Source organism: Mesocricetus auratus, unplaced genomic scaffold (assembly GCF_017639785.1).
Source record: "Mesocricetus auratus isolate SY011 unplaced genomic scaffold, BCM_Maur_2.0 Super-Scaffold_100014, whole genome shotgun sequence".
Taxonomy (NCBI): Eukaryota; Metazoa; Chordata; class Mammalia; order Rodentia; family Cricetidae; genus Mesocricetus; species Mesocricetus auratus.
Genome location: NW_024429197.1, coordinates 21,297,583 through 21,314,922, shown reverse-complemented (window position 1 = coordinate 21,314,922; position 17,340 = coordinate 21,297,583). Strand labels below are relative to the sequence as shown.

The window sequence follows — 17,340 nt, the reverse complement described above, 5'->3', positions numbered from 1 at the left end:
CTCAGATATATAACTTCCTAATTAACATTTTCATAGTTTAATATCTGGTAGACAGCTCATAAGAAACAAGCTTAGAAACTCAATCCCAGATCTCTTTCTCCAGTGTTTTCCATCTCAATAAAAGGCATCACTCTCTCAGATTTTCCAGATAATAACATTCTTTCATGTATAATTCCTCTTTTTCATTAGATATGATTTTAATTGAATGTGTTCAATATGCTTTTGTGGTTTGCCTGCTAATTTTTGGCTCACTGACATCCAGTCAAGTCAACTCTTCCTTCAAATGTACCCTGAATCCAATTACTTCTCTAATAATACCAAGATTTTAACGCACCATTATACTTTGGTGTGTGGGGGTGCGTGCATGCATGGGTAGTGCATGTATTCACAAGTGTATAAGGGTGCCCTTATCCATGCATGCATGTATGGAGATCAGAGGTCAACTTCAGGTGTCTTCCTCCATCACTTTCTACCTGCCCCCTTTTGAGACAAATTCTCTTACTGAACCTGGAGCTTGCCTTTTAGGCTACACTGGTTCATGAAGAGCCTCTGGTATCCACTAGTGTTACAGGTGCACACCACTAGAGCCCATTTTTATCACTTTTATGTGAGTGCTAGGGATCTTAACTCAGGTTCTCATTCTTGTGCAGCAAGAACTGAGCCTTCTCCTCAGCCCTATTCTATCGTCTCTGTTTCTTTTATTCCGATATAGTTCATCTTAAGCATCTGGAAGGCTCCCTCATAGTATCCAAGTCCCTCAAAGGTACCTAACATCTTATCAATCTAGATTACTTTTTCTATTTTCAAACTTCACAAATTGTATATTCTGACTTTTTGTCATGTAATTTTTTTTTTTTTGGTTTTTACAAGAAAGGGTTTCTCTGTATTGTTTAGGAGGCTATCGGTCCAGCCCGGCCTCGAACTCACAGAGATCCGCCTGCCTCTGCTTCCCGAGTGCTGGGATTAAAGGCGTGCGCCACCACTGCCCGGCTTGTCATGTAATTTTTATTTGGCTTCTTTCATATAGAATTCAGCTATGTTACATATAAAAATGGTTATGCTTCTTGTGGTGTCCTGTATGAATATATTACATTCTAGTCTTCTGTCTGTCATTTGGGTTGTTTCCAGCATTTACCTCATGAAAATGCTGTGATAAATATCCTAGCACATGTCTGTTGTTAGCCATGTTATTTATTTTGTTGGGCCATAAGGTATACAACTAAGCAATTTTAAATAATGGTTTATATTCAAACTAGGTATGTTTAATTCTAATTCTTTCACATCCTCCACCATTGTTAGAGATGGATTCCAGCCTTTTTAACTTTGGGATTTTTGTTAGGATAGGGTAGTTTCAAGTACTTGTATGTCTTTGTGTACTATATTTATGTTGGTGCATGTTAGTGCTGAAGGTCTGAACTCAGATGTTCTTGCTTGTAAGCAAGCACTCTGCTGACTGCACCTTCCCCCAGCACTCCACACACACACCTTGGTTTTGAGTTGCGGTCTCATTGTCCTGCTTCACTAGGTAGTTTAGGCTGGCTGGCCAAAGAGCCCCAGCTGCCTCCCTATCTCTGTCTCTTCAAAGCTGGGATTACAAGTACATACCACCACACCAGCTTTTTTAGATGGATTCTGGGTTCATATGTAAATACTTGTGTTTACATAGCAACCTGTTTAGTGGCTTTCTACCCAGAAGTCTTACTGCTATTCTTCTCTAACCTATTCTCCACATTTCTAATTTATGTCCAGCTATGCTAACTTCAAACGCACTAACATGTTCCCACTTCAGAATTTGTATTTGTTACACATTAGACTTACAAAATAGACTTTGAAGACTCTTCTGTGGGGTCTTCATAGGCTTGTTCCTTGGAACAGTGTATAAATATTTTCTCTTAAAAGAAAGCTTCCCAACCTATCCAGTATCCTTGCCCTACATGCATCATAGTGCTTGTCACTACCTGATATTATATTATACTATATTATATATATATACATTATATTATATGTTCCCCTTCTATTTCTCTCACTAAGAGATAAGCTCTATGAGTGGAAACTATGTCTGCTCTATTCACTGTTCTATCCCCAGGACTCAAAACAGTATATAACCTATAGCAAGTGCTCAATAACTATTTTTGGAATGAATTAGGATTCCTTATCTCTAAATATTCTCAATTTAAGGAGAAGATGAATGAATGACATAAAACAGTCCTATAACACCGATGTCCACAGAATACTTCATAAGTACTGACTTAGTGGTGGCCTGGTCAGAGGCTTCCATTAGAAAGTTTTGGAAACTAAGTATTGCTACATGCATAACCAAGAATAATAAAGTGCTCAATATAGAGCGCTGTCCCCCTGCTGTGGAGCCCCTGTGGGTTGAGGGGGCCGGGCACAATGACATAGAGCTCTATGCACAGTACCTAGAATGACTAAAACAATTCATATCTCACGAGCTTCCCAACTCCTGAAGATGGCGGCCGACCTTACCTCATTACTGTGAAGCGAGGATCCTTGTTTGCACACGCTTTGACTGGATTAACAGTGATGCTCAATAACCGCAGAGAGGGGCCCAGTCCTTGGGATGTTCTCCTTAAAGAGCTAACAAAGTCTGTCTTTTGTACTTAATCTCCACCTTCCATTAGGCTGAGCAGCTGGAGTCTCAGCTGTATGACCTTGCAGGAGTGGCAATGAGAGCTGACCGTGGGGACCGTTTCCCAGCATCATAGACTAAAACATGATCAAGTCTGTCTCCCTTGCTGTCACTCTGATTCCCCAACTGGTGCAGGCTCACCCTCTCACCCATGTGCCCGTGTTTGATCTGCAGCACTCTCAGCCCTGGTGCCGTGGGTGAGATCCATTTGTGAAGCTATGGTAGTGTAACTGGAAAACTGTTGTGAGAAATCCTCCATTAACTTGTGTTAACATGCCAGTCTTTCCCATACACATGCATTGAAGAGTAATTTACTGGAACTATCACCAACAGCCTCATCAACTGTAATCATATAAATACAATTGGAATATTCTTAAACAGGAAACTGGGTTTTTTTTAAGTGTAAATTTATTACTAGCCAAGAGTTTTAATATTTTGATTGTCTGGTTGGTCCAATAAAGCCTGGCCGACTTTCCTTCTGTAAAGTCCTCTTTGTCGGCTTTTTTAAAGTCCTGTACATATTTGCAATGACATTGTGCACAGATTCTTAATGGGTAATTTTCTTTTGTCAGACTACAACGACAGACCGCAGATTCCTTGTTTGTATTGTAAATGATTGAATACACTTTGTTAATATGTTTTTATTCCTATGTTTTGCTATTAAAATTTTTATAACATTTCCAAGACAAAAATTCCAAGTTTCTGCTTTGAAGACTTTAGGTAATTAAAATTACCCTAAGCTGATTTCTTAGTTTAGGAGTTATTTGGGTTTTGACACTGGAGTTGTGCCAGGTGAACATCAGAAATGAGAGGCTCAAAATTGCTACACTACTTGTATTGGTTGGGGGATTGGGTTTGGGGTCGTTTGGTCTTATTTTAGTTCTTTTCTTTTTTTCAAATTTAAAAGCCTTAAATGTACTGTAAGCCTCAGATCGTTGTACAACTGGATTGCGTTGGTTGCCAGTTTGTGTGCTGTTGCCTGAATGCGGCACGGTGGTTGGTAATGGAATAAAGGACGCATGGATCAGAAAAAAAAAGAATAATAAAGTGCTCAATATATAGGGCAGCTAGGATATAAAGATAAATGAGGATACCAGGCATAACTAGAATACAAGACAGAGGCAAAAGCTCAAACTTCTTGAGAATCATGATAAAGAATTTAGACTTTACCTTAAAGTTAATAAACAGCAAACATTTTAAGTTAAGGAGAAATGATTTCCTTTTTGTTGTTGTTGTTGTTTTTGTTTGTTTGTTTTTCGAGGCAGGGTTTCTCTATGGCTTTGGAGGATGTCCTGGAACTAGCTCTTGTAGACCAGGCTGGTCTCAAACTCACAGAAATCTGTCTGCCTTTGCCTCCTGAGTGCTGGGACTAAAGGCAAGCGCCACCAACACCCGGCATGATTTCTTTCCAATTTCATGTTTCACTCCTCTCACTGCACTAATCATGCTAAAACCTCAACCATGTTGATGTCATCTTGGCAGTTGGGACTCAGTTTGAAAACAAAAGTTCTTGCCTCACTGAGTAGCCTAGGAGAGGCATCACTTCCTCTAATATTAGATCTTCATCCTCATCAGAAGAAGGCTGTAGATGCCTGAGATCTATCCCAGTTCTGAGTCTCTGGTTCTAGTCACAGGCTTCACTTTGAACTTGGGTCACAATGCTTCTCTGAGATGCTTAGGGAAAGTTTTAATATTTTCCTGCATCTACTAGAAATAATTAAAAACTTCCTATTGTAGCCAAAATAAATTCAATTTATTTAAGCACCTATGTCAAATGCCAAGAAACCAGGTTCATGGGCAGACTCTGGACATAAATGCAAGTTATTTTTCCATCTGTCTGGGATGTTATGCTGGCTGATCTTATGTAAACTTGACATAAGCTAGAGTTACCTGAAAAGAGGGAACCTCAATTGATCAATGCCTCCATAAGATCCAGCTATAAGGCATTTTCTTAATTAGTGATTTATGGGGGAAAGCCCAGTCTACTGTGGGTGGGGCCATCCCTGGGCTGTGTCCTGGGTTCCATAAGAAAGCAGGCTGAGCAAGCCGTGAGAAACAAGACAGTAAGCAACACCTCTTCATGGCCTCTGCATCAGCCCCTGCCTCCAGGTTGCCGCCCTGTTTGAGTTCCTGTCCTGGCTTCCTTCAGTGATGGACTGCAATGTGGAAGTGTAAGCCCAATATGCCCTTCCCTCCCCAGCTTGCTTTTTGTAGCATTGTGTTTTGTAGCAGCAATAGAAACTCCAACTAAAACAGATGGAAATATAGGAGAAGGGATAATGGAATGAGTTTTTCTTACAGTTGTGATTCCAAAGAATCCTTCCCCTGCATCTGATGTGAACACTGAGAAGTCCAGCGTCCACAGCACCAAAACTGTCTTGGAGCATCAACCAGGGCAGAGGGGGCGCAAACCAGGAAAGAAGCGGGGCCGAACACCCAAGATCCTTATTCCCCATCCCACCTCTACCCCATCCAAGTCAGCTGAACCTTTGAAATTCCCAAAGAAGAGGGGTCCCAAGCCCGGCAGTAAGGTAGGTAAAAATGTGGGCTTCCTAGAAATAGGTACAGGACAGCAAAGAGGAAATGCATCCACACATTTTATCTCAAAAAGAAGCACATCTAGCTATCCTGTCTACCTAGTTGGTGGTTTTTAAGAGAAATTGAGATTGCTATCCCTATTTAGCACTAATATGGAGTTTGCTAATGTTTTAAGATAGGATAATAGGGATAGGAAACCAATTTTAGTTTTTGAGAGATTCTATCCAGTGTCTTCCATAGATAAAAGAGCATGCCTCCACAACCTTCACAAAATAGATGCCCAACATGTAAACAGAGAATATCTTAGTTCTGTAAATGTATTTCTTTTGCTATAGCTACCATTTCTTTTTAAAACTTCATTTAATTATTTAATGGCAGACTGTATTAGATGCCATTGCATCCATATTATGATCATCACAAAGCTCTGGGAGATATTATTAGCATTACTTTATTATGGAGTAAATTAAAAGTTAGATGTGAGAAATAGCAAGTGAATGACAAAGATTACATTGATTGATTCCTAGATCTAGTTCCAAGATTACTACTGCATACACACCTTCTATACCTAATGGCTGTATACTTTCCTCTAATGTGAGAAAAGAGCAATCAAACTTCACTGAGCATGGTTACTGAAAGTGCTACCTCTTAAATCATTCGTTTTCGTGGATAGCTTCCCTAACAAAAGTAGTGATGTGAAAAGGCTTCTCTAGGGCCCTAAGCATCTCACCTCCATCACTTACCAGTGATCACGGATTTCTCAAAGCCTCCCTCCTGAATTTGATTACTTGAATCACCCAGTGGTAATATGTCCTGTTCTCTGTGGACCTCCATTACAGTCCCATATTTTCCCCGGAGATGGTTATTTGGTTGATTTGCTATGCTTGTTAGTAACTCTAGCTAACATTAGTCCTTATAAAATATAAGCTCATCAAGGTCAAGCACCTTATCCTTCTCTTCTCTTTTCCTCCTGCAGTACCTTGTCTCTTGGAAAATGTTCTGTATATGCAAAATGGATGGATGGGTGGGTGGGTGGAAGGAAGGATGGATGGATAATTTTAGTCATGACATTACCACTCCTAATTGTGTCTTTTTTATTGTATTTGAATTCTCAGTGTCACTGTTTAATCTTTCTGTATAACATTCAATGCTATTTCTGATCCATTGCCACTAATACCTAATTCTGGTCCTGACTCTTATCTACTACACTGTTATAACTACAACTACTACAACTACGTCGACAACGACAACAACTACTACTACTTCTACAACTACTACTACTGTTACTTTATTACACCATTACTTTATTCACTCTTCTCTTTCTCATGTTGTAGAGGAGATTGAGGCTGAATGAAGGCCCTAAGGATGCCAAGGCCAGAGAGGCATGGTTTTGATTATATGGGCATATCTTGAGGGTAATCAAAAGAGGGAATGTATGTATCTGAGAGACTCCAAAAACAAAAATGAGAACTAGTAAATGGAAATTCAAATAGAAGGACTTTGTTTCAATATATAAGGAGCTTTCTCAAATAGTAGTAAGCCCCTGTGGTTGTGTGTTCTCGGGGCCTAGGTGGTTCTCCCAGGGGTCTGTTTCAGGAAAAGGAAGGCAAAAATATTGATGATGATTTTTTTCAGAAAATACTTTGATTGCATTTTATCTGTTACCTGTCACTAAATCTTTTTGAATTTGTCTTAGCATACATTTTGGTAGTTAACAAAGTATAAGCCATTTAAATATATTTATTCTAGAATTTCTCTTCAAAATAAAACAGAATAAATAGAAAAAACACATTGAAATCATAGAATCAGAATGCTAAATATTAAAATTACTATAATCTTCAGTCTTTTTATTATAATTTTTATTGATTCTTTGGGAATTTCACATCATTCACTCCAATCCCACTCCTTTCCCTGTCCCTCTTTATTCATCCTTCACTCTTGTAACTTCTCCCCAAGAGAAATAAAAAAAAGAAATAATAAAAATAGAATAAAAATTAAAAATGCAAATTAGAATATTAATTAAAAATAAGCAAACAAAAAAGACCAAAACAAAACCAAGAAAACTGACTCAAGGAAGCAGCAGGATATCCAAAAGTAGTGTTGGTGAGGGACCAGTATTGATGGTGAACCACATGCCTGGAGGCCTTGAACCTGACCAGCAACACATTACACAATGAACATTTGCCAAGTAAAGCTATTTAGACAGAAGGATATACTGCATAATACACAGCAGTTCCCAATGCCACTAAGACAAATGGGCGGGGGAAATGGAGGATTAAGTGGTTTTGTTTGTTTGTTTTTGAAGATGGTTATATTAAAGGGCCTTTAATATCCATTGAAAACTAAGATCTCAGATACTATGATTGCTCTGCCCTACCCCCTTCTGAAATCGAAAACATAGTAGCCAATGTCCTCTTCCCATCCTCTTGAAAGTAAAAGTTCTCATGATATCCTTTATTTTTTGTCCTAGCATCTGCCTAATTCCCCCTTTTATCTTTTGCATAATTCTATTAAAATATATGCTTTCCATGTGATGACACAAATTCTTTTTGAAACAAAAAGGAAGTCTCAGAAACCAGACACATTTAGGCTTTGATTTCATCTCCATTTATGGTCACCTATGTGACTTTGGAACAGCTTCTTTCAGTTGAGTACTGGATCCCCTTCTCCCTTGTGAAATGGAACTAAGCTAATTCATGAATAATTCATGTAGAATTCATGTAATTACAGTTATCTAAAATGTTAATGATATCTTCCATCTTTCTGCTTTCTTCTACAACATTTGGGTACTCAACTCACCAGGCAGCTCTCTGAGGGACCCTTGAAATCATAGCACCAACTCATTGAAGTTGAACTAGTAGTAGTTATTTCCTTTCTATCATGACTTGCTACTTACATGAAATTCTACTTTAAGGAGTGCCTGATAATGTGAACATATGTCCATTTCTAATGAGGATTTTACATGATGGCTTCCTCATGTGAAGTCATTTGATGTATGGCCCCTGTTGTCAGCAGTTCTCTCTAGATTATGTGTCCCTAGAAGGCAGACAGATTTATACATCAGTATACTTTACACAAGCACTTTGTGAAAGAAGATTTTTGGATCTTGATAATGGTTCTTTTCCTTGTATAGCAAAAGGTTTTAGAAACTGTTTCTGGAAACATTCTGAGTTCCAGCAAAAAATAATAACAATAACAGTTTTCTCTCAGATCTTCTTAATTACCAATTTATTGGTAATCTACATTGTATTCTTCATGATAAACATTTATTAATACTTATATGTCTAGTGCCATGTGAGGAATGACACTCAGACCATCACAGAGCTCTCAGTGTGCAAGCAAGTAATATTATGTACATGGACAATACAAAGTATAGAGTGAAGAGAAAAAGTAAAAAAGCTTCCTAGATGGACATAAATTTATAATGTGAACAAGAAAGAACATTTCCTGTTAAAGAGAAAGCTTAAATTGTAAATATGTGAGCCAGACAAAAGCGCAGGGTGTTAGCGAAGTTGTGTAACCAGGAACTGTTAGATTACTAATAGCAGGCAATGAGCTGAATGGAGGAGGCAGAGGAAAGCAGCTGGTAGAGTCAGAAGGTCCATTTCCATTTAAAGACAGAAACAAAGTAATAACAGTATCTGCCCAATTTATAAAGGATTTGGAGTTCTTATGGTACTGAATCTAGCATAAAAGTACATTAAGCTCTTTCTCTGTAGAAGACCAAAAGCATATACATACATTCAGAAAAATGTTTTACAAAGTACTTTCAATATGTACAACTTTGGGGCCATTTATTCAGCTGAAAATAAAGTGTGGTTCCATTTATAAATTTGTTTATTTCATGGGTGTGATTGCTAAGAATAGAGGAATGAAAGGGAAGTTACCTTTCACAGGTAGAAAACTTTTCCCCATCTATTTTAACAGAGGAAACCTCGGACTTTGCTGAGCCCACCACCCACCTCACCAACAACCAGCACCCCTGAACCAGATACCAGCACTGTTCCCCAAGATGCTGCCACCATCCCCAGTTCAGCCATGCAGGCCCCCACAGGTAAGAGCAGAGGACAAAACTAACTTCACTTTACCCCTAAGGCACAGTGTCTACATATCCTCTTGTTTTCTGCCAATAACTAGTCCTGTCCACATGTAAATGTAGGTAGAACCTAGGTTAAAAAACTTTTCCTATGGTGTTTGAACTAATGTTACAGAAATTTCATTTTGTTTGTCAGAGCAATAAAGCACACACACACTGTTCTGTGCACTCAAAGTTGGGAAATGGGGTCCAGTTGCAAGGAATAGGGAAACATGCAGAGCTTGCTGGCCCAGTTTAGAGTAATGCTCAGCTTGCTTAGTTGGGTCATTCCCTTAAAGATCCCTTTCACCTTTCAGAAGCTTTATTCTGTAGTGGGAATTTGTTTCCACCAATAATTTCGGAGTCTTAGGCATAGTTTTGGTGTGCAGACGTGATCCCTTATAAGGAAGAGGAGGGGGTCACACTGGCTGTCTCTCCAGATGATGATCTAAGACCTAATCATCATCCTGCATGGCAGCATCCTGTGCCTCCAAGGGCAGAAGACCAAGGTGGCTCCTTACTTCAGTGTGTGAGTGTTCCCTAAATAAATATTTGTTATTCTTTTACTAGGGTGCTTGTGGACTTCCTTAATCCACCCACAATTAGTGCCCAACCAAGCCCCACAGCCTGCTGCTTGCTTATTGGTTCCCTTTGCTTGGAATATTGTTTTCCATCCCTCTACCTTAAGGTGATATCCGTCCTTGATGGTGAAGTGTGTTTTTTGGATACAGCAAAAAGATGGTTCCTGTTTTCTAATTCAATGTTTTTATTGAGAAAATGAGACTGTTGATAGTGAGAGATACTATTGAGCAATGTTTATTAATTCCTATTATTTTGTTGTTATGGTACACTTTATTATCTACCCTTTTAATTGACTATTCTGGAATTATTTAATCCTTGTGTCCTCATTAATGTAGTTAACCTTCCCCTCAGATCACAGTTTTCCTTCTAGTGCTTTCTATAGAGCTTGATTGGTAGGCAGAAATTGTTCAAATTTGTTTTTATCCTGAAACATTTTTCTTTCTCCTTCTGTTATGATTGGTAGTTTTGCTGGGTATCTGGAATAGCATCTGTAGTCTCTCTGTTTGTAGAAAAGCTGTCCAGGCTCCTCTGCATCTCCTAGGCTCCATTGAGATCCAGGTGTTATTCTAACAGGCCTGCCTTTATGTGTGACTTGGTCTTCCTCCTTGCAGCTTTCAAAATCCTTTTTTTTTCTCTCAATTCAGAGTTTTGATTATCATGTGTCATGGGGATTTTCTTTTCTGGTCCAGTCTGTTTGATGTTCATCATCTGTATATAATAGGGCCACTGATTTTTTTGAGTTTACCTTGTATCCTGCCACATTGCTGAAGGTGTTTATCAGCTCTAAGAGTAACCTTGTGGAGTTTTTTGGGTCACTTATGTAAACTAACATATCATCTGCAAATAGTGAAAGTTTGACTTCTTCTTTTCCTATTTGTATCCCCTTTATCTCCTTTTGTTGTCTTATTGCTGTAGCTAGAACTTCAAGTACAATATTGAAGTGATATGGAGAGAGTGGACAGCCTTGTCTTGTTCCTGATTTTAGAGGCATTGCTTTGAGTTTCTCTCCATTTAGTTTGATGTTAGCTGTTGGTTTACTGTATATTGCTTTTATTATATTCAGGTACATTCCTGTTATCCCTGATCTCTCTAGGACCTTTATCATGAAGGGGTGCTGGATTTTGTCAAAGGCTTTTTCAGCATCTAGTGAGATGATCATGTGGTTTTTCTTTCGCAGATTGTGCCATCTCCTTTTATCTTTTTTACAAAACCAACTTTTGATTTCATTAGTGATGGGGGGAGTCCTTCTGTGTATATGTAAATAAAGCACTGTTGGCCAATAGAGAAGCAAGATAGGCAGGAGTAGGAGTCTAGGAGGATTCTGGGAAATGTAGTGAAGAGAGTCATCGCCATGTGATCTCCCAGGAGGAAAGGATGCATCAGGAGGGCATCCTTGGAAAGATAAGTCCTTATAAAAATATATATTAATAATTATGGGTCAATGATTAAGTCAGAGCTAGTCAATGAGAAACAATAGTAAATGGCCAACAGCTTCATAATTAATATAGTGTCTTGTGTGTTCTTTGGGAGCTAAAACAGCGACAGGACCCAGGCAGCTGGCGGGAAGACTACACGTTACACATTGGGATTTTTTTCTAAATTTTTTCTTTAAATTTCATTAATTTCTCTAATTTTTATTCTCTTCTTCTTAGTCTGGGTTTAAGTTTCTGTTTTTTGAGTTTCTTTGGGTGTACACTTGTATTATTGACTTTAGGTTTTTCTTTTCTAAATCTGTTCATTGTTGTGCTTTGCTTCTCAACCCAGCTTCTATTGTATCTCACACGTGTCACTAAGAAATTTTTCACATATTAAGAATGTTTTTTTTATTTCTCATACTATTGACTTACGTTTTTTCAGAAATATGTTGTTTAATGATCATATATTTGGATATTTGCTTCCTATCTTAATTCTACTGTGGTATGAAAAAGAACACTGCTTGGTTTCTTTTTTAAAATTGTTCAAGTGTGTCTTATGGCCCAGAATGTGGTCTGTCTATTGTGACTGATCTTTGTGAGTTTGAGCTACAGTTACTGAATAAAATATTTGTTAGATATCAATTGTAGCTAGTTGATTAATGATACTATTTATTTCAGTTATATTCTTGCTGATTTCATTTTTATTTTGTCCTATTGTATCTATCCATTTTCTGATAGAAGGATGTTGAAGTCTCCATCGACAATAATTGATTTATTGTAGTTCTATCTGGTTTTGGGTTTTGATTGTTTTTATTGTTGTTGTTTTGTTTTGCATTTATATGCTTGGGATTGATATGTGCCACAGTGCATGTGTGGAGATCAGAGGACAGCAATAGAACAGTGACTAAGACATTGGTACCAATCATTTCACTTATATTTAAGCATTATGTATATGTATATTTATATATGTGTGTGTGTGTGTGTGTACCTATAAGCACAGGTGATCAAATATAGTATTGATAATTATTATTTAGATTTAATTTTAGCAGATTAAAAATAAAAATTTGTTCATTGTTGTCTTCATTTAGTCTTTCTCATATTTTTTCTTCTGTTCATCTATTTATTCATTCATTTATTTGTTTGTTTGTTTAATAGTTATGCTAATCAAGGTTAGGGTCTTGTCCTAGGCAAGTATTCTGTCACTGAGCTATACTCCCTAGCCCTTTTTAAAATCTAGGTTTCTGTTTTATTTCTTACTAAAGGACTTAACATTTCTTGAAAGATACTATTTTAGCTTTTGTTTTCTTTATTTCTCCACATTTGAAGGAGAATTTCATGGGGTTCAGAAGTCTAGGTTGGTGGGGGCTTTTCTCATAATAATTTAGATATTTCATTATATTTTCTCTATGTTTGCATGGTTTCTGAGATAGTATCCTATAGGTAAGATGATTTTTCCACCTGACTTCTTTCAATATTTGTTGTTTTGGTTTTGTTGATGGGTTTTTGTTTGTTTTGGTTTTGTTGATTTTTTTTGGTGTTTTGTTTTGAAACAGTCTTTCAGTATTGTTCAAGTTGGTCTTAAACTCTATGTGTCTAGAGAGTCAACTGAATTTTTTTTCTTTTTTTGGTTTTCCGAGACAGGGTTTCTCTGTGTAGCTTTGTAGACCAGGCTGGCTCAGAGATCCGCCTGCCTCTGCCTCCCAAGTGCTGGGATTAAAGGCATACGCCACCACTGCCCAGCTTAGAGTTGACTGATCCTTTGATTATCCTAACTTAGAGTTTCCTATTGCTGTGATAAAATGGCATGACCAAGCCCAGTGGTAGTGGCAGACACCTTTTGAGGCCAGCCTGGTCTACAGAGCAAATTCCAGGACAACCAGGGATATATATAGGAACCCTGTCTAAAAAACAAACAAAAAAACCCACAATACCAAAAGAAATGTGATGAGGAAAGGGTTTATTTGGTTTACCCTTTCATATCACATTCCACCCTCAAAGGAAGTCAGGGCAGCAACCTGGAGGCAGGAACTGAAGCAGAAGCTACATAGGAGTGCTACTTAGTGGCTTGCTCCTCATGGCTTACTCAGTCTGCTTTCTTGTACCATCCAAGACTACTCGTCTAGGGTTAGCACCACCCACAATGAGCTGGATCCTTGCATATCAATCATCAGTCAAGAAAATGCCCTACAGACTTGCCTGTAGGCCAATCATGTGGGGGCATTTTCTCAATTGAGAAATTGATGCCTCTTCCCAGATAATTCCAACTTCTCCTAGCTGCAACGCCCACTATCAACAGAATATGGCTAGTAGGACACTAATGCCAAAATCCCAAACTTAGCATAGCATCATTTCAAACATATGCTATCAGTCAGCCACATAACCTAAATTAATTGGGGAATCCCTGAGCAGACCTCACCTGTCAGTGGAGGACGATTATAGAATCGCTTCAGACAACTCTCTACATATAAATTATTTACAATTTTCCTACTTGTGAAATTAATTCTTCCTTCACAGGACTTTTCATCAAAACTGTCATCTCTTTACAATATGAGGCAGCAGGTCCAGCATCTCATTCTCTGAATGAGGTGTAGGTACCTGAGTCCTCTTATGTGGCATTTCTCAGCCACAGGACGTGGGTGTTGCTCCTCTCCATCAGAAGACTTGAACTAAAGAATCACATAATGAACTCCTGGCTGTGGGCCAGAGTTAGGATGACTTTATAGTGTACAGCAGTTTCTAATCACAGAAATTCCAGAATTCAAATGAGCACATGAGCCAGTTTCTTTTTTTTCCTCCATTTATTAAAACTTTTATTTGAAAATTATGTCTTAGAAACATGCATGCATGTTTTACATGTCAGTCCCAGCCCCCTCTCTCACTCCTCCCTAGTCCCTCCACCAGCCCTCCCCTGGCTCCCCACCCAATCCTCACATCATTCCCCAGGGAGGGTGAGGCTCTCCTTGGGGGGGTATCCAAAGGCTGTCATTTCATCCAGGGCAGGACCTAGGCCCTCACCCATGTGTCCAGGCTGAGAGAGCATCCCTCCCATGTGGAATGGGCTCCCAAAGTTCATTCCTATGTCATGATAAACACTGTGGAAAGCATGGAGCTGAAATTTGATACTGAACTTAAAGGGAAAAAAGTTCATTTCTCTTTAGTAGACTTACAGGTTCCACTGTCCTAGACTCAAATATCCTTTACTTCAAATAACACATTCTTGCCATTGATGAGCCAGTTTCTTAACTAGTTCTGGTACTGCTGCCTAGACATTTCGAAGTTCTGTTTTGTCCTTTGCCATGAGGCATCTAGTAGTCTTCCCCTTTCTCGCTGCCTAAGAAAGGTTGGGAGTCCAAAGAGATTAAGAAGTGAAGGTAGGCTTTGTATATATTTTGTGTATATGAGCATATATGAGCATTTTTCCACAAATGTGTGTCTGTGTATTACGTGTGTGTGTGTGTGTGTGTGTGTGTGTGTGTGTGTGTGTGTGTGTGTGGTACCTATAGAGGCTAGAAAAGCATGTCAGGTCCTCTGGGACTGTAGTCTTATTGCAACTTGGTATGCCATATTTGGTTGATATCTCTGGGAAGCCTGCCCTTTTCTGAGGGAATATAGAGGAGGAGTGGATCTGGGGCAGGGGGCACTGGCAGAAGAGGAGGGAGAGGAAACTGGTTGGGATATAAGATATCAGAGAAATTTTTTAAAAAGTGATGGCAAAGTGGAGGCAAAGGAAGAGATGTTTTCGATTTCGTCCTGTCTCTAAACCCTCTAAGTTCATGCTGGTAATAATTATAACAAAATGACTATCTTAACAGTCTGAGGGGTTTCTTTGAGTAGCTCAGGGTTCACTTCCTCTGCAGCTACAGCTAAATGTACCCTAGAGAATCTTAATAATTAAAGAAAAAGAAACCATGAGTTTGAAAGGGAATGGAAAGAGGGGGACATGAGGATTTGTGGAGGGGGGTTAATTATGTAATTTTATTGTAATTAATTTTGTTGTATAAAGAAAAGAGTCTGCAAGAGCTACCCTTAGCAAATTCCAATGGAAATCTTTAGTCTGAAAGAAATCCCTGAAGCATATTCTTAGACCGTTCTTGTTCTTTTTGTTTTGTTTTGTCTTGTTTTGTTTTATTGATTTTCGTTTTGGTTTTTCGAGAAGACAAGGTTTTCTGGCAGGCCTGGTACTCACATATAGACCAGACTGGCCCCAGACTCAGAAATCCACCTGCCTTTGTTATGAATGCTGGGATTAAAGATATATGCCGCCGTACCCCACCTTCTTTCTCACCTCTTAAAAAAGGATTTTATCTCTCATCTTTCATTTTATCATAAGCAGCAAGAACGTAGGTAGCACTTTGTTGGCTTTAGAAATCTTAGCTATTTCACTGAGCTCCTCAAGTACATTTCCTGTTTTATGCTATCATGGCAAGAGTCATGTCAACCTTTCAGTCCCTTCCTAGCGCGTGTGCCCATCCTTCATCTCCCAGTTACATCTTCACCTTCCAACTTTAGGCTCCGATTAAAACTGTTAAAGGACTGGGAATGTAGCTCAATGGTAGAGCACGTGCTTAGTTTGGATGAAGCACTGGATTTGATCCTCAGCACTAAAGAAAAAAATAATAGCTACCCCAAGGCTTGAGTTCCCACTGGTACGTTGCTTATGGTGCTTTCTGCCACCCAGTTCCAGAGCTCATGTCGTGTATTTGGCATTTGTTCCTGAAGCATCCTGATCAGAATCTATTCTGACCAGCTTTTGCTATATAACAAACTACTACAAAACTTCATAGTTTGAAGCACTAAGGGTAAACTGTGTGAAGACAGCTCATGTATTGCATAGAGTGCCAGATGGGGAATGGACCTGACTAGCTTTGGGGATCCACTTTTCCCACATGACTGGCATATTGATTCTGCCTGTTTCTCCACATGAGCCTTTCCACAAGATGATTTGTTTTCTCACACATAACAAATAGTTGGTATTCAAGAGTAAATATACCAAGAAACCAGAAGTAGAAGTTGCTGGTTCCTTAATCTTAGGCTCAGAAACTGGCACACTGTCCTGTCTACTGCTGTCAGGTATGACAGAGAACAACAAGAGGCTTGCTAAAGACTTTTAGAGTCATGTTCTAAAACTGACGGTCTTCTAAAAGTTGCATGGTTTGGTCTTTGGTGTTTCACCATATGACCCATGTAAAATTAATTTTAAAACCACCATTAGAATAATCAATCAGACTCACATCCATGAAATGTACAAAATCTTAGTTGCAAATATATTGTACACTCATACACAATTTGCTAAATATTTTTTCCGGTTTTTTTGAGACAGGGTTTCTTTGTATAGCATTGTCTACCCTAAAGCTAACTCTATAGACCAGGCTGGCCTCAAACTCACAGATATCTTTCTGCCTCTTTCTCCCAAGAGCTGGGATTAAAGGTATGAACCACCACTACCCAGCCAATTTGCTGAATTTTAGTAAATATCAGCACCTGTGTAACTCCCCCATCCCCATGTGATCAAGACATAGGATACTTCTGATACCCAGAAGTTCCAGCAGGCTCCTGCAGTCAGTCTCTGTCTCCACTGGGATTGAAATACTTTTGTCATAAATTAGATTTTGCAGATCTTGAATTTAGTGTAAATTAACCATGCTGTCTGTATGTATTCTTGTATTTGCTTTCACTCAAAAAAAACTTTTTTGAAAGGCACTTACGTTGTTGTACCTATCCATGGGTCAAGGTGTTCTTGTCAAGTGGTATTCCATTAAATGAACATACCATAGTTTGTGTGTTCATTCTCCTGTTGATGGACACTTGAAATTGTTATAAGTAAACTGCTATGATCATTTGTGCTAAGTGTCTTGTTTCTGAGTTCCTCCATTGTTTAGCGATTTTAGTACCAGGGCCACACCACCAAACTTGAAACAGTCTCCTGTCTCTGCCTCTCAAGTGTTTGGGTTATAGGTGGTCCACCATGCCTATCTAGTGTTTACATGGGTTCTTGGGGTCCTAACTCCAGTCCGCAGGCTTGTATAGCAAGCACTGTAGCCAATGAACATCTCCATAGTACCCCAAACCCTATTTCTTAGCAG

General features: G+C 38.8%; 1 protein-coding gene across 12 annotated transcripts in view; it reads left to right on the top strand.

The window, feature by feature from the left end:
* Positions 1 to 17,340, top strand: part of Scmh1 (Scm polycomb group protein homolog 1) — a 125,386-nt gene that overhangs the window by 92,701 nt on the left and 15,345 nt on the right. For all 12 annotated transcript variants that reach the window (XM_040756746.1, XM_040756752.1, XM_040756751.1 and 9 more), the window contains 2 exons: positions 4,952 to 5,181; positions 9,113 to 9,239. In XM_040756746.1, the coding sequence (XP_040612680.1) occupies positions 4,952 to 5,181; positions 9,113 to 9,239 (357 nt within the window). The remainder of the gene's footprint in view (positions 1 to 4,951; positions 5,182 to 9,112; positions 9,240 to 17,340) is intronic.